Source organism: Schistocerca gregaria, chromosome 4 (genome assembly GCF_023897955.1).
Source record: "Schistocerca gregaria isolate iqSchGreg1 chromosome 4, iqSchGreg1.2, whole genome shotgun sequence".
Lineage (NCBI taxonomy): Eukaryota > Metazoa > Arthropoda > Insecta > Orthoptera > Acrididae > Schistocerca > Schistocerca gregaria.
The window spans coordinates 104,368,540-104,389,471 of record NC_064923.1 but is presented as its reverse complement, the minus strand read 5'-3'; the positions used below and the strand labels follow the sequence as shown (position 1 = coordinate 104,389,471).

At 43.5% G+C, this 20,932-nt stretch overlaps 1 protein-coding gene across 4 annotated transcripts in view; it reads right to left on the bottom strand.

Annotated features, from left to right (window-relative positions):
• Nucleotides 1-20,932, bottom strand: part of LOC126267417 (RNA-binding protein Raly-like) — a 381,807-nt gene that overhangs the window by 95,871 nt on the left and 265,004 nt on the right. For all 4 annotated transcript variants that reach the window (XM_049972649.1, XM_049972651.1, XM_049972648.1 and 1 more), the window contains exon 3: nt 9,296-9,403. In XM_049972649.1, coding sequence (XP_049828606.1) covers nt 9,296-9,403 — 108 coding nt within the window. The remainder of the gene's footprint in view (nt 1-9,295; nt 9,404-20,932) is intronic.

Genomic DNA, 20,932 nt, shown 5'->3' with positions numbered 1-20,932 from the left:
ACCGTAGCGGTCGCGCATTTCCAGACTGTAGCGCCTAGAACCGCTCGGCCACTACGGCCGGCTTGGCAGGCCTCACCAGACCAGCACTCCGTGAAGAATGAGCTGCCATTTCCCAAGAAACCTTCCAGCACCTGATTGGACGTATGCCTACGAGAGTGGACACTGTCATCAAGGTTAACGGTGCGCCATCACCATACTGAATTCCAGCATTACCGATGGAGGTCGCCACGAACTTGTAAGTCATTTTCATCCTGGTGTCCGGATACGTTCGATCACATAATGTATATCTGTCCGTCTTGGATGGATCTTTCTACTAAATTCGTGTACTGCGTCTTCAAGTAAACGTTTGAAACAAGCTCTGTTACTTACTGCGTCTCATTTGACTGTTATTAAACGCGATGGGCAAAGTAAAGAAGCTGTTGGAAGCATATTTCCATGGGCGAAGACACATTTCGCCAATAAAACTATAAGATTACCATATATTTAGAAACCTCCAATGTCGTTTTACACTACATTTAGTGACAAATAGTAGAACTGTCCAAAGTTTATTTTCGACAAACGGAATCATACTGAAAACATGCGGAGCAAATGGTAATAACAGTGTATGGTTACATTTCGTGTCGTAATGTAACAGTAGGAATATTTAGTGACAATGCAAAAGGACTGAGTGTAGGTCTCTCTCATTTCAACGAATCATTTGCCAAAAAAATTACGTCAAGACACGTTCGAAGCAATCCTTCGCAGCTCAGCCACGTCGTAACGTAATATAGAACTCAAACTGCAGATAAAGAAAACACCATCAACGGAACGACTCAGGAATCTCAGTGGTGTCTGCATATCGCACGATCGCAAAATAAGTTTCCTTGCAATCAGAATCCATTCACAAATGCAGTCACTTTCGATCATATTGACAGTTATACAAATACAGTGGTACATAAATAGTAATAGACAGATAACAGATGGCTTATTGTACTTGGCTTACAGTATCACAATAAACAGTTACGACGAAATGCCACGTTGTTCTTGTTGGCCCATTACAGACTAAGATCCCACACGGTATATAAGATCTAGTGCTATCAGTTATTGATACAGAGGTAAGGGTTGTGTTCCGCATAATATAATTTTATAGAAGGAGAAGAAGAAACTGAAATGTATTGTTATCGTAGAGCATTACAAAATTACGAGTGTAGGTGAAATACGAAATGAGAACTCGTAGATGAGCGCTGGCACCTAGGGGAAGCCTTTGTGTGGCGAAGGGACAAGGTAGTGGTATCTCTACTGTGGCATCTTGGGACGGTTAACCAGGGGCTAGAGTTAACAGCAAAATCAGAAAAGCAGTAGGATCAGATTTAGACTAGCAGATTATGGAAAATGTTGAATGTACTGGGCACGTGGAGAACAACAGGTAAAATAAGTGAAATTGGAGGGCAGCATCAAACAAGTGTACAGACTGAAGACCTACAGAAAAGGCAAAACTTATGTGCCCAGTGCAACAACAGCCGATGCACTAAGGACGGAAACTCACTCCTAATCGGCAAAAGAGAAATCAGATTGTGAAAGGGGGAGTTCTAAATTCAAATTAAAGATTGCATAACGAATTAAAATTGCGCCATATATACATGATATAAGGATGTGTAACATCACGCTTCTTCCCTTGACGACCACATAAGCAGTAGCATAAGGCCTCAAACAGAGAAAAAGCTGATTTGGAATTAATATGCAATCAGTAGCATGACAGATACAGGATCCATAGGCAATGAACAACACACCAGTTACTTATAATTTCCTTAAGTTTACTACGAATTCCTTGAAAATTAAATAGCGATTTAAACCATTAATCAAATTTTCGAGAGAAAAGAGAGCGTCATGACAGTGATCCCTAATGTACTGAGGAACAGTTGTCAGATTTATCATTTTGAGCGGAACTGATAATTTACTCAAATTGGTAGCAACCACTAGAAACCACTCAAGGTTTAAAGGGTTGTTTCGTGTGTGTGTGTGTGTGTGTGTGTGTGTGTGTGTGTGTGTGTGTGTGCTGGAAATGTGAAACATGTGACTATCTGAAGCAGGGGTGGCCAAGATTTCGTCTCGCCGGCCATGCGTGGGCCTCAGTCTCTCTTCGCATTACCCCGACCGCCACGCCGTGTTGTCTGAGCATGAAGGGGGGAGGGAAGAGGGGAAACAGTGAACACGCCGCACTTAAATGACAGCAAAGTCGCACTGCATACGACTTGGTTTTATGTTTCTAGTTTCCCAACAACACCGATCACAAACAAAACAAGTTTTCAGTATTAATTAATAATTTTTCTCACGCTGAAGACATTATACAATTTTTATCTGGTAAAAACTTTCGGAATACAGGCAGGCGCGGAAATTTTCACAGGGTTTCCCGCTTAAGTTGCCAAGTAATCGTGCCTTATATTGTTTTACAGTCGAAACAAGGTCTTTCACACAAATATTTCGATCGAAATATTGTAGCACTTTTTCAACCTCATTATGGAGACTTGGAAAATTCTACCTGAGAAAAGCAATGTAGATGTGCTGGAAAATTTTAACGTAAAAATGCACAGGGGCGCTTTCAACTGAAACAGCGAAAGGTATCGAAACAGTCAGAAAACAGATGTAGGATTGTCAGTTTCCTCAAAACGCTCGTAAAACTATCATTGTAATTCTTTCAAGGTCACAATGAATTTTTCAGAACTAGCATCTTCTTTAACGCCATTGAACTTAGGGAATTAGACTGTCTTGGTCAGAATGTGTCCCTACTACAACGCAATTTGCTTTCTAAATGCATTCCCATCAAATGAGAGGGATGCAATGTCTTACTGTGGCCAGTGTGCAGTCATGCAATCCAGTCTCTATGTTCTAATTTTCCTTTCTGCACTCCTTTTCCCTTCATGATTACAACAATAATGAGTTTTAAATCGAATAATTGTTATGGGTATTCCTCTTGACTTACCCAGTGCACTTTGCAATAATTCATGAAGTTTCCATGCTCTTCATTCATTTCCACTGAAAAAGTGTTGCAACTGAAAATGGAATAATGGATGCGACTTCAGAAATTTTAATATTCATACCACCAATTTCTTCATCTGCTACTCTTACAAATTTAGCACAAAGTTGTTCTTTCATATCCCTAAAGTTTCAATTCTTTCTGCATGGTACTGTAACGTCGTTTCATAACATATAAGCACTATTCGTTGCTTTTACGAATTAAGAACTGTCTTCCCTCTCTTGCGTCATTCCCATTTTGAAGGACTACGACGATTGATCGTCAGGTGTACTCTTTGCCAAAAAGGCACTGGACCTGTGGAGGCCCTTTTTTTTTTTTTTTTTTTTTTTTTTTTTTTTTTTTTTTTTTTTTTTTTTTTGAGATATCTGCCATCTGACGGGTTCGAAGTAGTCTGCCACGAATTCTTCTCCTGTGCCAGTCTCTTTATCTCAGAGTAGCACTTGCAACCTACGTCCTCAATTATTTGCTGGATGTATTCCAATTTCTGTATTCTCCTACAGTTTTTGCCAACTACAGCTCCGTCTAGTACCATGGAAGTCATTCTTCTGATGGCTTGAAAGATGTCCTATCATGATGTCCCTCCTCCTCATCAGTATTTTCCGCATATTATTTTCCTCTCCGATTCTGCGCAGAACCTCCTCAATCCTTACCTTATCTGTGCACCTAATTATAACATTCGTCTGTAGCACCACGTCTCAAATTCTTCGATTTTTTCTGTTCCGGTTTTCCCACAGTCCATGTTTCACTACCATGCTGTGCTCCAGACTTACATTTTCTGAAATTTCTTACTCAAATTAAGACCTACGTAGATACTAAATGACTTCTGTTGGCCAGGAATTCTCCTCTTGCCAGTGCTAGTCTGCTTTTGAAGTCCTCCTTGCTCCGTCCAACATCGGTTTTATGCTGTCTAGGTATAAGAATGCCTTAACGTCATTTGCTTCATGACCTGATCCTGATATTAAGTTTCTCGTCATTCTCATTTCTGTTAATGATTATTAAGTATCCGCCCCGATTGCAATTATAAACCGGATGTTGACCTAGGTTTCGGCGCGGATAACCAAACCTTCTTCGGAACACACAAAAACTACAAGCTGCCTAAAGATGCATGGTCCACAGTTCTCATTTCTATTACTTCTCATTATTTTCGTTTTTCTACGATTTGCGCTCAATGCATACACTATACTGACTAGACTCTTCATTCCATTTAGCACGTCATGTAATTCTTCACTTTCACTCAATATAGCCACTGTCTTCAGTGTGTCGTAACATTGATATGCTTTCACGTTGAAATTAATCCCACTCCTGAACATTTCGTTTATTTCCATCATTGCTTCTTCGATGTGCAAATTGAACAGTAGGAGCGAAAGACTACGTTACGGCACGCCAGTCGTTAACGATAGAGGAGAGACCGCTATGAGAAGACGTCAGCCAATAGCACGCCGACCGACCCCTCTCTAGGACGACAACGCGACAACAGCAGCCGCTATGCGAAGAGGACATAAGCCCGATTGGTTGCGAACAAGTTGAAGAGTAGCTTAAAGCTTAGCGACTTAGATAGAAGCGCCGACACTAATTACTTTGCTTGTACAATCTATGTAACGCAGACTTGGGAATTGTTTATATTGAAGAACATTGCCTATTTTGTATGTCGCCCTTTTCTTGAGACATATCTGTGCAAAAATCAAAGATAAGTATTCTAATCTTCTTATTTTCCAATAAAACTCATTAATACAGGTTGTTTGGATGTTGTCTAGCGATCCGAGAACATGTTTTCGGTAAATTCAAATGGAAGCAGACTGCTGAGGTCATCGGTTCCTAGACTTACACACTATTTGATCTAATTGAAACTTACGCTAAGGACAACACACACACACACCCATGACCGGGGAAGGACTCGAAATTCCGAGACGGGGAGCCGCGCGAACCTCGGCAATGCGCCTCATACTGAGCGGTTACATTGCGCGGCTAATGGTCCAAGTAAGCAGGTTTCGTAGATACTCCATATTTGACGACTAGGCTGCATTTAACACACTACATTCCTGTATTACACCTTTTTTAATCCGAGCACTTAGTTCTTGGTCGTCCTCTCTTCTTATTCCCTCTTCGCTCTTTCACGCGTCGTGTATTACCCATGTTTCTCAGTCTTTCTAACATGTTGTACCATTTTACATTGGCGAACGCTTTTTGCAGATCGCCAAATCCTCTGAAGGTTTCTTGATATTTCTTTAGACCTGCTTCCATTATCACCGGTAACATCAGAACTGCCCCTCTGGTCATTCATACCACTAACAAATAGCGAAGGGTGAGCTGCGCTGACACCACGATTCTGCCGAGCTCAGAGTGTTGTGTCGACCGCAGAATGCCACATCGCAGTGTGAGATGAAATGTCACGCTGTTCCCTGCACTTCCGAGAAGGACCGAACAGAGCCGAGGGACAGGCAGGCCCGGCTTTGTCCCGTCCGCGGCCAATAGACTCTCCACGCCACAATGGCGCTGGAACTCGAGGCTCGCTGTCATTCTGGAGGCAAATGTTCAGTGCATTTATTCAGCAGAGAGAGTACAAAGAGCGATCGTCAGGAGTTGCAGCAGTGTTCTTGGTGATTGTCAGATCTATTCGCAGACCTGATGGAGTAAAGGTACCTGGCCGTGATGATGAATCATTCTGCTGATGACGTTAATTTTGGTGAATGTCCCGTCAGTACACTGAGTGGACCGCTTATTTCTGTCTAGTGTGTTCCGGCCGCGGTGGCCGAGCGTTTGTGGGCGCTTCAGTCCGGAACCGAGCGACTGCTATGGTCCCAGGTTCGAATCCTGCCTCGGGCATGGGTGTGTGTGATGTCCTTAGGTTAGTTAGGTTTAAGCAGTTCTAAGTTCTAGGGGACTGATGGCCTCAGAAGTTAAGTCCCATAGTTCTCAGAGCCATGTGAACCATCTGTATAGAGTGAAACTGCCTGGCAGATTAAAACTGTGTGCCGGACCGAGACTCGAACTCGGGGGCCTTTACCTTTCACGGGCAGAGGCTCTACCAACTGAGCTACCCAAGCACGATTCACCCCCCGTCCTCACAGCTTTACTTCTGCCAGTACCTCGTCTCCCACCTTCCAAACTTTACAGAAGCTCTCCTGCAAACCTTACAGAACTAGCACTCCTGAAAGATAAGATATTGCGGAGACATGGCTTAGCCACAACCTGGGGGAAGGCGAGGTACTGGCAGAAGTAAAGCTGTGACGACGGGGGATGAGTCATGCTTGGGTAGCTCAGTTGGAAGAGCACTTGCCCGCGAAAGGTAAAGGTCCCGAGTTCGTGTGTCGGTCCGGCACACGGTTTTAATCTGCCAGGATGTTTCACTCCGCTGCAGAGTGAATTCCACGTAATCGTCTCGTTCTATGGCCTTACTCCAGTGCGAAACAAGAGCGTGTACGCCTTGCCAATCTTTGTCCTGCTGGCGGAGCCAGTGCTTTACTGTGTGAATCCTTTGCTGATTGACAGATGCAGCGCTAACAGCCGAGTAGTAATGCGTCTGTCCTTGCGGATGAAAACATCAGCTCTCTGCAACATGTCAGGTTTGACAGCCGTGGATAGTCTCCCAGGCCGCTGCTCACGGTGGAGCTCCACCGAACTATCTTCTGATGACCTCACCCTCCGTACCAAGCGACTAACTGTACTTCTGTCGGCAGCAGATGGTCCATAGACTTTGCACAAGCGATTGTGAATATTCCCCACCACTTCCTTCTCTGCAGTGCGAAATTTAATGACGGTAGGTTGCTTTTAACGTACATCACCTACAGACGCCATTTTGAAACTGTTCTACAGCTGCACTGTCGGAAAAACGGAAACTTGGCGCGCTCACTTAGGAGACTTCAAATAATACATACACTACAGGCCACTAAAATTTCTACACCAAGAAAAAGTGCAGATGATAAACGGGTACTCATTGGACAAATATATTATACTAGAACTGGCATGTGATTACATTTTCACGCAATTTGGGTGCATAGATCCTGAGAAATCAGTACCCAGAAAAACCATCTCTGGCCGTAATAACGGTCTTGATACGCCTGGTCATTGAGTCAAACAGAGCTTGGATGGCATGCACAGGATACCATAGTTCATCAAGGGTAGTGGCTGGTATATTGTGAGGAGCCAATTACTCTACCACCATTGACTAGACGTTTTCAATTCGTGAGAGATCTGGATAATGTGCTCGCCATGACAGCAGTCGAACATTATCTGTATACAGAAAGCCAGAAAGGCCCGTACAGGACCTCCAACATGACGTCGTGCATTATCCTGCTGAAATGTAGGGATTCGCAGGGATCGAATGAAGGGTAGAGCCACGGGTCGTAACACATCTGAAACGTAATGTCCACTGTTCAAAGTGCCGTCAATGTGAACGAGAGGTGACCGAGACGCGTAACCAATGGCACCCCATTCCATCACGCCGGGTGATACGCCAGTATGGCGATGACAAATACCTGCTTCCAATGTACGTTCACCGGGATGTCGCCAAACACGGATGCGACCATCATGATGCTATAAAGAGAACTTGGATTAGAAAAAATGACGTTTTCCCATTCGTGCACCCAGGTTCGTCGTAGAGTTCACCATCGCATTCGCTCCTGTCTGTGATGCAGCGTCAAGGGTAACCGTAGCCATGGACTCCGAGCTGATAGTCTATGCTGCTGCAAACGTCGTCGAACTGTTCGTGCAGATGGTTGTTGTCTTGCAAACATCCCCATCTGTTCACTCAGGGATCGATACGTGTCTGTACGATCCGTTGCAAACAAAATGGTTCAAATGGCTCTGAGCACTATGGGACTTAACATCTGAGGTCATCAGTCCCCTGGAACTACTTTAACCAAACTAACGTAAGGACATCACACACATCCATTCCCAAGGCAGTATTCAGACCTGCGATCGTAGCGGTCGCGCGGTTCCACACAGTTGCGCTTAGAACCCCTGGGCCACCGATCCGTTACAGCCACGCCCATAAGATGCCTATCTCGACTACTGGTGATACGAGGGCGTTGGGATCCAGCACGGCGGTCGGTATTACCCTTCTGAACCCACAGATTCCATATTCTGCTAACAGTCATTGGATCTCGAGCAACGCGGGCAGAAATGTCGCGATACGATAAACCGAAATCGTGATAGGCTACAATCCGACCTTTATCAAAGTCGGAAACGTCATGGTAAGCATTTCTCCTCCTTACACGAGGCAGCACAACAACGTTTCACCAGGCAACGCCAGTCATCTGCTGTTTGTGTATGAGAAATCGGTTGGGTACTTTCCTCATGTCAGCACGTTGTAGGTGTCGCCACCGGCGCTATCCTTGTGTGAATGCTCTGGAAAGCTAATCATTTACATATCACAGCATCTTTTTCCTGTCGGTTAAATTTCGCGTCTGTAGCACGTCATATTTGTGGTGTAGCAATTTTAATGGCCAGTAGTGCACGTTTCGCAGCAGTCACTTCGGCATATATATATATATATATATATATATATATATATATATATATATATATATATATATGCGGTGCATTATTTCCTGTGCAATTCTCGTAAATCTAGTACATCAGTACGTATCAATAGTAGATATGAAACGCATTGCTAACGTCGTTGTTATGACACGTAGCTAGTCGGACAATACAGGCGTTACTACGTCACCATGAGATCTGAACACGGGAATTTCGTGCAACGAGGCGACTGGGGAATTTCGTGCAACGAGGCGACTGAGCGACTGAATAGAGAATGCTCTGTTGCCGAATAAAAAATTCATTCATTTCAATGCCGCTTGTAGACATCTTAGCGAATTTTCAGGTATATTTGCACAATTCTCTGAGGGTAATGGAAACAGGAAATCAACAATAACGTTTCGTAAAAGCGCTAGTAACAGTCTCTGAGCGCAAGATATTTCTTTATTAGTTTTTAAAACTACTTTCAGTCAGTAATGATTACATTAAGGTCAGTGTGTTTTAAAGAAGTTGCATTTAATAACGTCATAAAAGTTCTATGAAAATGGGCAGCGATGGAAATTAAAATACACAATAAAAATAAAGTAAATAACAATCAAAATGTTTTAAAACAGTTCTATTAGGACAGACAGATTAGGAGATGAGCGTTAGTAAATTTGTTTTTCAGTAAAATAAAATATTCTGGTACGAATACTAAGATTTCACACATCTGCCTCGGTGGTATCTTCGTTGTGCCGATGTAACGCTTCATCACCGTCCCATCATGCAGAAACTAAGTTACCGACTGTGCTATGCGACGGTACTCACCGAGCACTTGTCCCAAGACCGTCCGAGCATCTTCACCCAGACAGGCACTGCGGGCGTCGAAAGGGTTCGTGAACTGCACGAACGCGTAGCCTTTGTGCATTGAAATGCCTGAAACACACAAGACCACAATACGCATATGAACAACAATATATGTTTTAGTGCAATGCTTACTAAGATTTAAGTGAATAAAGCAAGCTTCATTTGTGCCTTCACACGATTGCCAGACACGCTGATCCGTTGTGATTTTTATTATGGAAGACGGCTGCAACTTGTAATGATGAAAAAATTGCCCTTCGGTTTTCTTCGTGTCCCCTAAACGATAACGAGACAGCTATTTAATATTATTCGCCTGTATAGGGATACTTTTGGGTCAGGTTACTCTTACGGCAACACATTTCAAACAGTAATTATTGGTGGTCACCAAGATGGCGGTGAAAATTGAGCAGTTTCTTTGTGTATAGAAGTGTTCCAGTACCGCAGGGACAAACTGTCGAAGTATTCGTAAGGAAGTTCCCGAAGTTTTCTGTCCACCAGGTTACGTTATCGCTCTCAGATTATTCTTCGGACCGAGATCTGTCTGAAAATATTTCTGAAACACGGATTAGATGCCATAGGACGGGGAGTATTCATTGCAGTTGACAAAAATATTGTTTCTATTGAGATAGAAACTGAGTATGACAATGACGTTATTTGGTCGTATATAACACGCGTAGCAAGGTCATCTTGAGTGCGTGGTCGCAAAAGACCAGTGATGTTTACAGCATTGGATTCCCCACATACTCACAATATTTGCCGCTAAGGACAACAGCGGGCGGGACTGGAGGAATCCAATGGTGAGAACAATATGATGTTATGGGGCGTATTTGATCTGCTTAGTCGACGAGTAGTTCTCAGCAGCTCTACAGTGCTAGTGGTGTTGATGCAAAGCGGACCAATGGCAACGATAAACAAAGCAAACATTGCAGTATATCTACACTCCTGGAAATTGAAATAAGAACACTGTGAATTCATTGTCCCAGGAAGGGGAAACTTTATTGACACATTCCTTGGGTCAGATACATCACATGATCACACTGACAGAACCACAGGCACATAGACACAGGCAACAGAGCATGCACAATGTCGGCACTAGTACAGTGTATATCCACCTTTCGCAGCAATGCAGGCTGCTATTCTCCCATGGAGATGATCGTAGAGATGCTGGATGTAGTCCTGTGGAACGGCTTGCCATGCCATTTCCACCTGGCGCCTCAGTTGGACCAGCGTTCGTGCTGGACGTGCAGACCGCGTGAGACGACGCTTCATCCAGTCCCAAACATGCTCAATGGGGGACAGATACGGAGATCTTGCGGGCCAGGGTAGTTGACTTACACCTTCTAGAGCACGTTGGGTGGCACGGGATACATGCGGACGTGCATTGTACTGTTGGAACAGCAAGTTCCCTTGCCGGTCTAGGAATGGTAGAACGATGGGTTCGATGACGGTTTGGATGTACCATGCACTATTCAGTGTCCCCTCGACGATCACCAGAGGTGTACGGCCAGTGTAGGAGATCGCTCCCCACACCATGATGCCGGGTGTTGGCCCTGTGTGCCTCGGTCGTATGCAGTCCTGATTGTGGCGCTCACCTGCACGGCGCCAAACACGCATACGACTATCATTGCCACCAAGGCAGAAGCGACTCTCATCGCTGAAGACGACACGTCTCCATTCGTCCCTCCATTCACGCCTGTCGCGACACCACTGGAGGCGCGCTGCACGATGTTGGGGCGTGAGCGGAAGACGGCCTAACGGTGTGCGGGACCGTAGCCCAGCTTCATGGAGCCGATACCCCAGGAGCAACAGTGTCCCTAATTTGCTGGGAAGTGGCGGTGCGGTCCCCTACGGTACTGCGTAGGATCCTACGGTCTTGGCGTGCATCCGTGCGTCGCTGTGGTCCGGTCCCAGGTCGACGGGCACGTGTACCTCCCGCCGACCACTGGCGACAACATCGATGTACTGTGGAGACCTCACGCCCCACGTGTTGAGCAATTCGGCGGTACGTCCATCCGGCCTCCCGCATGCCCACTATACGCCCTCGCTCAAAGTCCGTCAACTGCACATACGGTTCACGTCCACGCTGTCGCGGCATGCTACCAGTGTTAAAGACTGCGATGGAGCTCCGTATGCCACGGCAAACTGGCTGACACTGACGGCGGCGGTGCACAAATGCTGCGCAGCTAGCGCCATTCGACGGCCAACACCGCGGTTCCTGGTGTGTCCGCTGTGCCGTGCGTGTGATCATTGCTTGTACAGCCCTCTCGCAGTGTCCGGAGCAAGTATGGTGGGTCTGACACACCGGTGTCAATGTGTTCTTTTTTCCATTTCCAGGAGTGTACATTAACAGTTGCCGAAGCTGACACATCAGCAGAAAGTAACTCAAAGAATTTCACAGACTGAGAAAGAAGTAGAAGAAGTAGTAGAGTTCCAGCAAGATGAACAAGTGCAATGTGTGTTGTCGTATAAGTTCGACTGTGTGGACAATGTACATGAAGAGTACAATGATGACAATACGTGCTCAATAAGTGAAAGTGATGCTGCAACAGGTGTCCAGCCACGTAGTTCATCATCCTTGTCGGACAGGGAGCCTCAAATCCCATTCCCAGAGAAACGCAGTAAAGGACAATCGTTGTCCCAGGACTAACATACTTACGTACTAGGAAGTTCACCCGCAGCACAATTATGAACAGATTTCGAATAAGTCCGCAGCAATATAACCGTGTAGTGCATAAGAAAAACTACGGCTGTTTAAGGGACTTTGATTGATTTGATTTCATTTTTTGGTCATTTTAGAGACCTGTCGCCTTACATTTTATGTCACGTTTTCTTTTTACCACTTTTCATGTAGATTACAAAACATATTCATATTACAAACATCAACTATTGTTTTCAGCAATTACAACGGAAGTAATAATAAATCAAAAATACATTAGAAATTGAAAGAAAAAATAAAAAAATATTCAAACTTTAGCAAGATGTGATGATAGTGGTAGGAAAAACGTGGATAGTAAGAGAGAGAGAGAGAGAGAGAGAGAGAGAGAGAGAGAAATGTTACCCTATCTGGGCCAGCCTGGTCTGAAAGCCTCGGAACTACTTCGAGCCTTGCAGTCGCAGTTCACTACAGTTTAATTTACGGATTAATATTTCTAAACACTATTCACAAAAAACACTGTAACTATTATGGACATAGTGGAAAGCGCAGTTGTGCGTGAGTGTAAAGTATGTTATTTCTTGGGGTTATTAATTAATCTTCAGTTCCTGTTGTTCTTAATATATGTTAATGACTTGCCATTCTATATTCATGAAGATGCAAAGCTGGTACTTGTTGCCGATAATACAAGTACAGCTATCACATCCAATAGACAAGACTTAACTGATGAAATCGTAAACGATGTTTTTCAGAAAATCGTTAAGTGGTTCTCTGCAAATGGGCTCTCATTAAACATTAACAAAACACAGTACATAAAGTTACACACAGTAAATGGAATTACACCATTAATAAATATAGGCTTTGATCAGAAATCGGTAGCTAAGGTAGAATATTCAAAATTTCTAGGTGTATGCATTAATGAAGGGTTGAACTAAAAAAAGAACACACACACACACACACGCTAAGGATGTGCTGAAACGTTTGAGTTCAGCTACATATGCTATTAGGGTCATTGCAAATTTTGGCGATATACATCTCAGTAAATTAGCTTACCACGCCTGGTTTCATTCTCTGCTTTCGTATGGCATCATATTCTAGGGTAACTCACCATTGAGTAAAAGAGTGTTCATTGCACAAAAGCGTGTAATAAGTATATATATATATATATATATATATATATATATATATATATATATATATATATATATATTCACTTACAAAGTAATAGCAGTGTACATGGCTATAACACTAGAAGAAAGGATGATCTTCACTACTTAAGGTTAAATCTAACTTTGGCTCAGAAGGGGGTAAATTATTCTGCCACAAAAGTCTTTGGTCACTTACCTAATAGCATCAAAAGTCTGACAGATAGCCATACAGCATTCAAAAGGAAATTAAAAGAATTTCTTAATGTCAAATCCTTCTACTTATTAGATGAATTTTTGGATATAGTAAATGGGTAACTTCCCAAATCACCACACAAAAAAAATAAAAAAATTATAAATATTAAGTGTCATGTAATATTTTGTGTAATGTAATATCTTGTATAGACACCTTCTATTAACCTGACACGTTCCACATCATTACGAACTTTTGTATTCATGACTGCGGAACAAGTACTAATCTAATCTAATCTAATCTACGTTCTTGAATTTTACCTGTTACGTTGCTTACATACTAAGTGTTGAGTTGTTGAGATGTTACGACCCACCAGCGGTGTAATGACCGCGGCATGGATATGCCTGCTGTTTATACTTTAGCTAGGACAGATTTACAGAGTTGATTACATTACACTGTTTATTCTGATGCAGTTCAGTTATTTTAGATGTTGTGTGAGGTGGTCTGTATTACGTGTTGGTGAAAGTGTTTGGTGTCTGGGTGTGTGTTTCGGTACTTCTCTCTGTATTGGTGCGCTAATTGGAAGTGCTGTCTTATGTGCTTCGCGTGTATTTCAGTGTTCCGTTATACGGCCATGTTTGTCTGTATTCGTCACGTAATGTCCTTGAGACTTCATCACCGACTTTATTTACTATTTCCCACTCGTTTTTGTCTCTTATTGCTCGTATCACGTCGTTGTTATACTGCGTTTGTGTCTGGTGTGATGCTCTGCATCACTGACAGTGAAAAGGTTGTGTTCTGTGGACCCTTGTTCCCCACATGTACAAGCAGCACACTGGCTGCGGTCTATGCGTTGTTAGTGCGCAGGGTGAGAGCCGTGACCTGTCAGAAAGTAAACTATACCCCGACTGGGATTGATGTGGTTCAGCTTCAGACATTCCCTGATATTCGCGGAGAACTGGTATACCCTAAAACCCTTAATGCTTATATCCCATTCCTTTTAGTAGGTATCCACCCGCCATTTAACGAGTTGGCGCTTCTCCGTAATGTCATGTCCGGGTATCTGACTACCTTCTCCTGTGTCTACCTCATCAGCCAGTACACTGCAGCCAGAAACGGAATGGTTACGTCGATAGGGAAGCTTACAAGCATCACGCAGAGTGATTCCACCGACGCCGCACGATGTTCTGATTCGTCACCAGACGTACTCGATGGGTCCACGCACTGGCTGCAAAACAGACCACAGACTCAAAGAACGCACAATTGTAAGTTCTCAGTGGATGTGTTTGTGCCCTGAAGTATGCTATGTTGACTCTGGCCAACTTGTGCATGATCTTGGCAGCCCTGTCAGTCGTTCGTCGAGTTGCACACCAAGATATCGTGTTTTCCATTGTCTGCGTATGCTAATGTCGTCTAGCTGTGTACAAGTATTACTTTCTAGTGTTCTTTTCAATAATATATAAACCGTTTTGTGTACAGCCATCTGATGTTTGTTATGTTTGCACCACTGGCTGATGCTTGCTATGTTGAGCGGTGTTCAACCGTTCGCACGGTTATTCCCATCCAGTGGATGTAGGGGGGGGGGGGCGTGTTCAAAGGCGATATCCCAAAAGAGGGGGCCACAGATTGACCCCTGTGGGCAACCGTTGGTGATTCTTTCAATCACTTTCTGATTTCCCGCACGCCATTTAACGACCCTCCTTCTACAGTAGTCCGAGAGGCTATCATAGACGACCTTATGTACCTGCACTCTGAGTGTTGCAAACATTGCGGCCTAACAGAGATTATCAAAGACACACGAAATGTCTATAAGAATAACAACTGCGTATTTGTTTTCTATGTTATTAACAGTGGTTAGTACCTTATTTAGTGCGCCATCTATAGATATTCCCGCCCTGACACCGAATTGGTGCGGATTAAGGCCAAGGAGCTCCCCGTGCGTTTGCAAGCGATCACACAGAAGTCGTTCCTGACCTAGGCCAAGGTGTTAATCAAGCACACAGGTCTATACGTTTTTGGATCTGTAGGATCCACAGATTTTTTAATAGTGACGGTATCCACTGTTTTCCAGAGCACAGGTACACGTCCCAGCCGTAACGCTTCGTTGAGTAGATCCGTCAGGTATGGAACAATCTGTGGAGCGACAGTTTCCAGTGTCTCAGACTAGATACTATCTGGCCCAGGGGCTTTTCCGTTCTTTAGTTTGGTAATCGCAAGCACGACCTCCTCACCTGCAAAGGGAATAATGACGGTACCACATTCAAAGCAAGAGCTCATTAAGGTTCGATACCGAGCGAGGTGGCGCAGTGGTTAGCACACTGGACTAGCTTTCGGGACGACGACGGTTCAATCCTGCGCCCGGCCATCCTGATTTAGGTTTCCCGTGATTTCCCTAAATCGCTCCCGGCAAATGCCGGGATGGTTCCTTAGAAAGGGCGCGGCCGACTTCCTTCCCCATCCTCACCTAATCCGATGAGACCGATGACCTCGCTGTTTGGTCTCTTGCCCCAAAACAACCCAACCAACACAATTAAGGTTCGATGTCCAGTATGAATCTGTTCATATGACTGTTGCTCGTCAGCGGGGAGGAGTTTGTTTAGCAGCGATTCCGCAGAATTCCTCCATCCCTCTATTGTAGTACCGTAATCTCATCTCAGCGTTGCTAAGACTAGTGGCGTCTTCAGACGGCCGTTTGTATTTTGAATGGTTCTCCCCAAATGTTGGTTTGGAGCTGTTGTTGCACGTGTGTGTTCCAATGTTCTTCTCGAGTTTTTTGTAACTCTTGTTTTTAGCGTTCTTTTGCTTCCCTGAAATGTATATGTCTGACATCTCTGTCTATTGCTGTTGTCGCCCTTTGATACAATTTCCGTTTGTTTCTTGCTTCTTTGTGCAGCCTTGTTAGTTATCAAGGAACGATAAGGCGCACTTGTTGCAAAAACTGATGCTTGTGCGTTCCAAAGATCCTCGATACAATTGACATGATGAGCGTGACAGTGACGTACAACTTTAAGCACATAAAGCTGGTTGAAACATAGATTACAGTGATTTCAAGGAAAGTAGTGGATAGCTGCATAACTTCAAAGACATAAAATAAAGAAATTTGAAACAAGTGTCAACTTGACGGTGTACACCAAATTGCAGAATCGGCCCGAATATTTGTAGATGAGATAAACAAACTTATCCCATAGTTCAGTAAGGAAGAGGTTTTGTCATCTGTGTTATGAAGCACAAGAGAGTAGACATATTGTCGACGTAAGACTCGATATTGACATGGAAATCGCATAAAAGACGTAAACGTAGAAAATATTATTTAAATTGAAGGCCACATAAAATGAAGTATAGTAAGTATGACACACACTGGTTTTAAATATGAATGTGGAATAAAGATAACTACCGCTACATATCACTAGGTCAGGTATGCTAATATGTGAAGCTCAGTGGAAAATATGCAGTCAGTACGCCAGTAAAGTTCTACTAGTACGGTTTGTAACAATAATGACACTAGAATACAAAAGGGATAATACCTCATACTGTGAAACGAAGCCACGATTTGGTAAATAATTGTTTGCCCATTATGCTTGAAGCACTACCTCAGTACGTAGTATTTAAACAGCATAGCGAGTGATACCGGGTAGCGGCATGTGTCATTACCGAAGCTGGTCAGCAGTAACAAATGGTGCGAGCTAGCACCGAGCTCTTAATAATGCGAAGGCCAAGGCCCCATTTGTATGTAAACATCAGATACGGCTGTGATCAAAACAAAGACAATGACAAACCACTCTCGTGGTGGCATGTAAATAACGGCGTTGTTTATACAGATCCAAAGTAACCAGTTGCATAAAAGAAATTCAATTTCTTTACCGGTTTCGGTAAACTATGAACCACATGACCATGCCATTTTACTGTGTGCGTCTTATTTTTGACACTAGCAAACAATGCGATACGTGTGACCTCCTGAAGAAGGGCACAAAGTCTCCGAAACCGGTAAAGAAATTAAATTTCTTTCATGCAATTAGTTGTTTATTGTTTAGTTGTATACGACTACAGTTGCTGAGGAAGGATAAAATACTAAAAATATTTTGTATTATGTAATTATTTTGTAATAGTGTGTTAAAATATGTTTACTTAGAATTAGCTTAAACTTACTAAGAAGCTAATTTGAGGTATGTTGCATTGTTACATTGAATTTTACTGGAGCTGTACGCAGAGATTGGAGATGGGGGAATGGACTGACAGTTGTTGAACGTAACACCTGTAGAGAACGTCTGGAGTTTCACGATGCAAAACCACATAGTGGACAGTAGGATTATCAATATGGGTTGCTCTAGGGGGCTGCTTGCCAATGTTCTGGTAAAAGGTGTGAGTGTAATGCTCCTCCGTCCCCACATATTTGTGAAATGTGCAGGTGTTGTGTTCGTTTCACTTGTAACCTTGTGAAGTGTATGCTTCATGACGAACTCAATTTGAACTTTGATCAAAGGAGGCGTATCACGGAGTCTTAGGTGACATGAAGAGCAGTACCACAATCACAACAAGGTAAAGCGACCAAATTCGAGTCACTAATTGGAATATACGAGTACTATGCGTTCTAAATTTAACAATTAGGCAGAAAACAAGTGTTAGGCACTTAAATCTGGATAAAAGTGTTCGCTAGCGCTTAAGATCAAGTTCAGATGTTAGGAAACTTCATTTAAAATAGAATTGAATCAATTAAGTCCCTATAAGTTTGAAACGAGTGAGAGAGAGTAATGTTTGCGATGTGTAGCGCACAGGGACGCGTCATCCAGCAAGTAGGCCGCAGCCTCTCGCTGTGCTGAACACGACAAGGTCCTCTGTCATGGTTATGAGTGTCACTTGTTAAGCCCTCCAGGATAACCTTAAAAGTGAGGCTGGTGACCCTCCCTAGTCGCGTTTCAAAACAACATACCCAACAAGAAAACAACGGACTGTAAATGTATTCGCTACTTTCTATTGTCACCCTAAACGATGGTTCCTACAAAAAGTTACGTCTGTCTCAACACCACGTTTTGAGAGAACCTTCCATATTTGGTGGGTAGCCATTACCAAGCTGGCCATCACCGCCATACATAATGCGCAGGCCACCGTACGGTGTGTGACGGATGGTACCTTGTACCATTAGGAATCATGAGTTTCCCGTTTCACTCGCAAATAGACCGAGGAAACAAGGACTGTCTTCGTGCCTCCGTATACGCCGTAGTTTTTCTTATCCTGGTGATCTTTACGCATAATGTTTGTTGGCGGCAACACAATCGTTTCGCAGACAGTTTCAAATGTCGCTTCTCTAAATTTCCTCAAAAGCTTTCCTCGAAACAACGTTGCCTTCCGTCTGGGGATTCCCACTTCGGTTACCGACGCATCTCCGTAACATTCGTGTATTTCTGGAACCTACCGATCTTACAGCCCGCCTCTGAATTGCTTCGATATTTTTCTTTGATCCGACCTGGTGTGGATTCCAAACGCTCAAGTAATACACAACAATGATTCCCACCAACGTCCTGTATGCTGTCTCCTTTACAGATAAATCACTCTTTCCCAAACATTTGCCTTCCCTTCCGCAAACCTCGCTTGTTCGTTCCATTTCACATCGTTTTGCAGCGTTATGCCCTGATATTTAAACGACGTGACTCTGTCAAGCAGAACACTACTGATGCTGCGATTGAATATTACCGGTTTGTTTTTCCTACTCATTTGCATTACCCAACGTTTCTCAACTTTTAAAGCTAGATTCCACCCTTCACACAAACCACAAATGTTGTCTAAGTCATCTTGTATCCTCCTACACTCACTCAACGACGACATCTTCCCGTTCACCACAGCATCATCAGAAAACAACAGCAGATCTGCGCCCGTACTGTCCACCAGATCTTTCATGTTTACAGAAAATAAAAGCCGTCCTGTCACACTACCCTGGGCACCTCAGACTACACCCTTGTTTCTGATTAATACTCGCCGTCGAAAATAAGGTACTGGCATCTATTACTTCAACAGTCTTAGAGCCAACTATCTGGAAGACTTCTCCATATGTTCGTACCTTCATTAACAGTGTGAAATTGGGCACCGTGTCAGATGCATTTCGGAAATCTAGAAGTACAGAGTTATTGTAAATGATGGACCCATTATCAAAAAATCGTATGTATTCAAGTATAAATCCAAAATGAACAAGCTTTAAGTCAATGAAAAGAGGAAGTTTCAAATGAGATGGCGACTGGATCACAAGGTTTTCTGCGTTCATGAATTCGCGAAAAGTAGTCGCAAATTGCTGTGTAGCAGGCATTTCGAACCAAATTCGGTATTCAGCCACCAACTCGCAAAAGCATTAGCCGTTGGTTTAAGCAATTTAAACAGACTGGGAGCGCGTGCAAAGGAAAAAGCACAGGCCAACCGCGTGTGTCAGAGGATGATGTCCGACGGATTCAAGAAAGTTTAGTGTGAAATCCCAGTAAGTTTACCAATAGAGCCAGTCGAGAACTTGGAATACCCCAACCAACTGTATGGAAAGTTCTGAGACGGCGTTTGCTGTATAAGCCCTAACGATTACAACTTGTGCAGGCTCTCAAACCCAATGACAAAGAGTTATATGTTAGCAAAGATGGAGGATGACGCATTTCTACAGCGCGTAATATTTAGCGACGAGCGACGTTCCACCTTAGTGGAAAAGTCAACAGAAACAATGTTCGTATACGGAGTTTGGACAATCCAGATTTATCATTGCAACACGAAAGAGACTCACCGAAGATCAACGTGTTCTGTGCCGTATCCCGTACAAAGGTTTATGGACCATTTTTCTTTGCGGAAAGAAATGTAACGGAAAGAAAGGCTTTTCCCTCAAGTTATGGAAGATTCCCAGGACTTCATTTTCCAACACGATGGAGCTACACAGCACTGGTACCGTGATGTACGAGGCTTTGCGATTGACTCCCGTCCACAGCGCCGGATCTGTCGCAGGGGACTTGACTACCTGACTCTGTACTTCTGGCCACCGAGATCTCCTGATCTCACACCCCGCGACTATTTCCTATGGGGTTTTGTGAAGGAAGCTATTTACGTACCGCCTCTACCAACCACTCTGAACGATCTGCGGAACCGTATCATTGCTGTCGTGCACTCAGTAACAGCAAATACGCTTTCGCGTGAGCGAGACGAGTTTGGCTATCGCGTCGATGTTTCCCGTGCAGCCAACGGTAACGACATTGAACATTTATAACATTTATCATATTTCTAATTATTAAGTAATTATTAAAAGCTAATTAATTAGAAATTATTCCAAATTATTAAATTTATTAAATTGATATCAACATTACGAAAAAAGTTTTTGAAACTTCTTTTTTCCATTGGTATAACTCTTGTTCAATTTGGATTTGTACTTGAAGTTTTGAAAATCGGTCCATCATTTAAAATAACCCTGTATGAACTCTAACTGTCGCCCTTCATCCACAGTTGGCAGTGTATCATGTGAGAAAAGGGCAAACTGAGTTTCGCGTGAGCGATGCACTGTAAAACTGTACTGAATAGCGGACAGGAGCTTTTCGGTATCAAGGAAGTTTATTACGTTCGAACTGAGAATATGTTGAGGAATTCTGCAGGACACC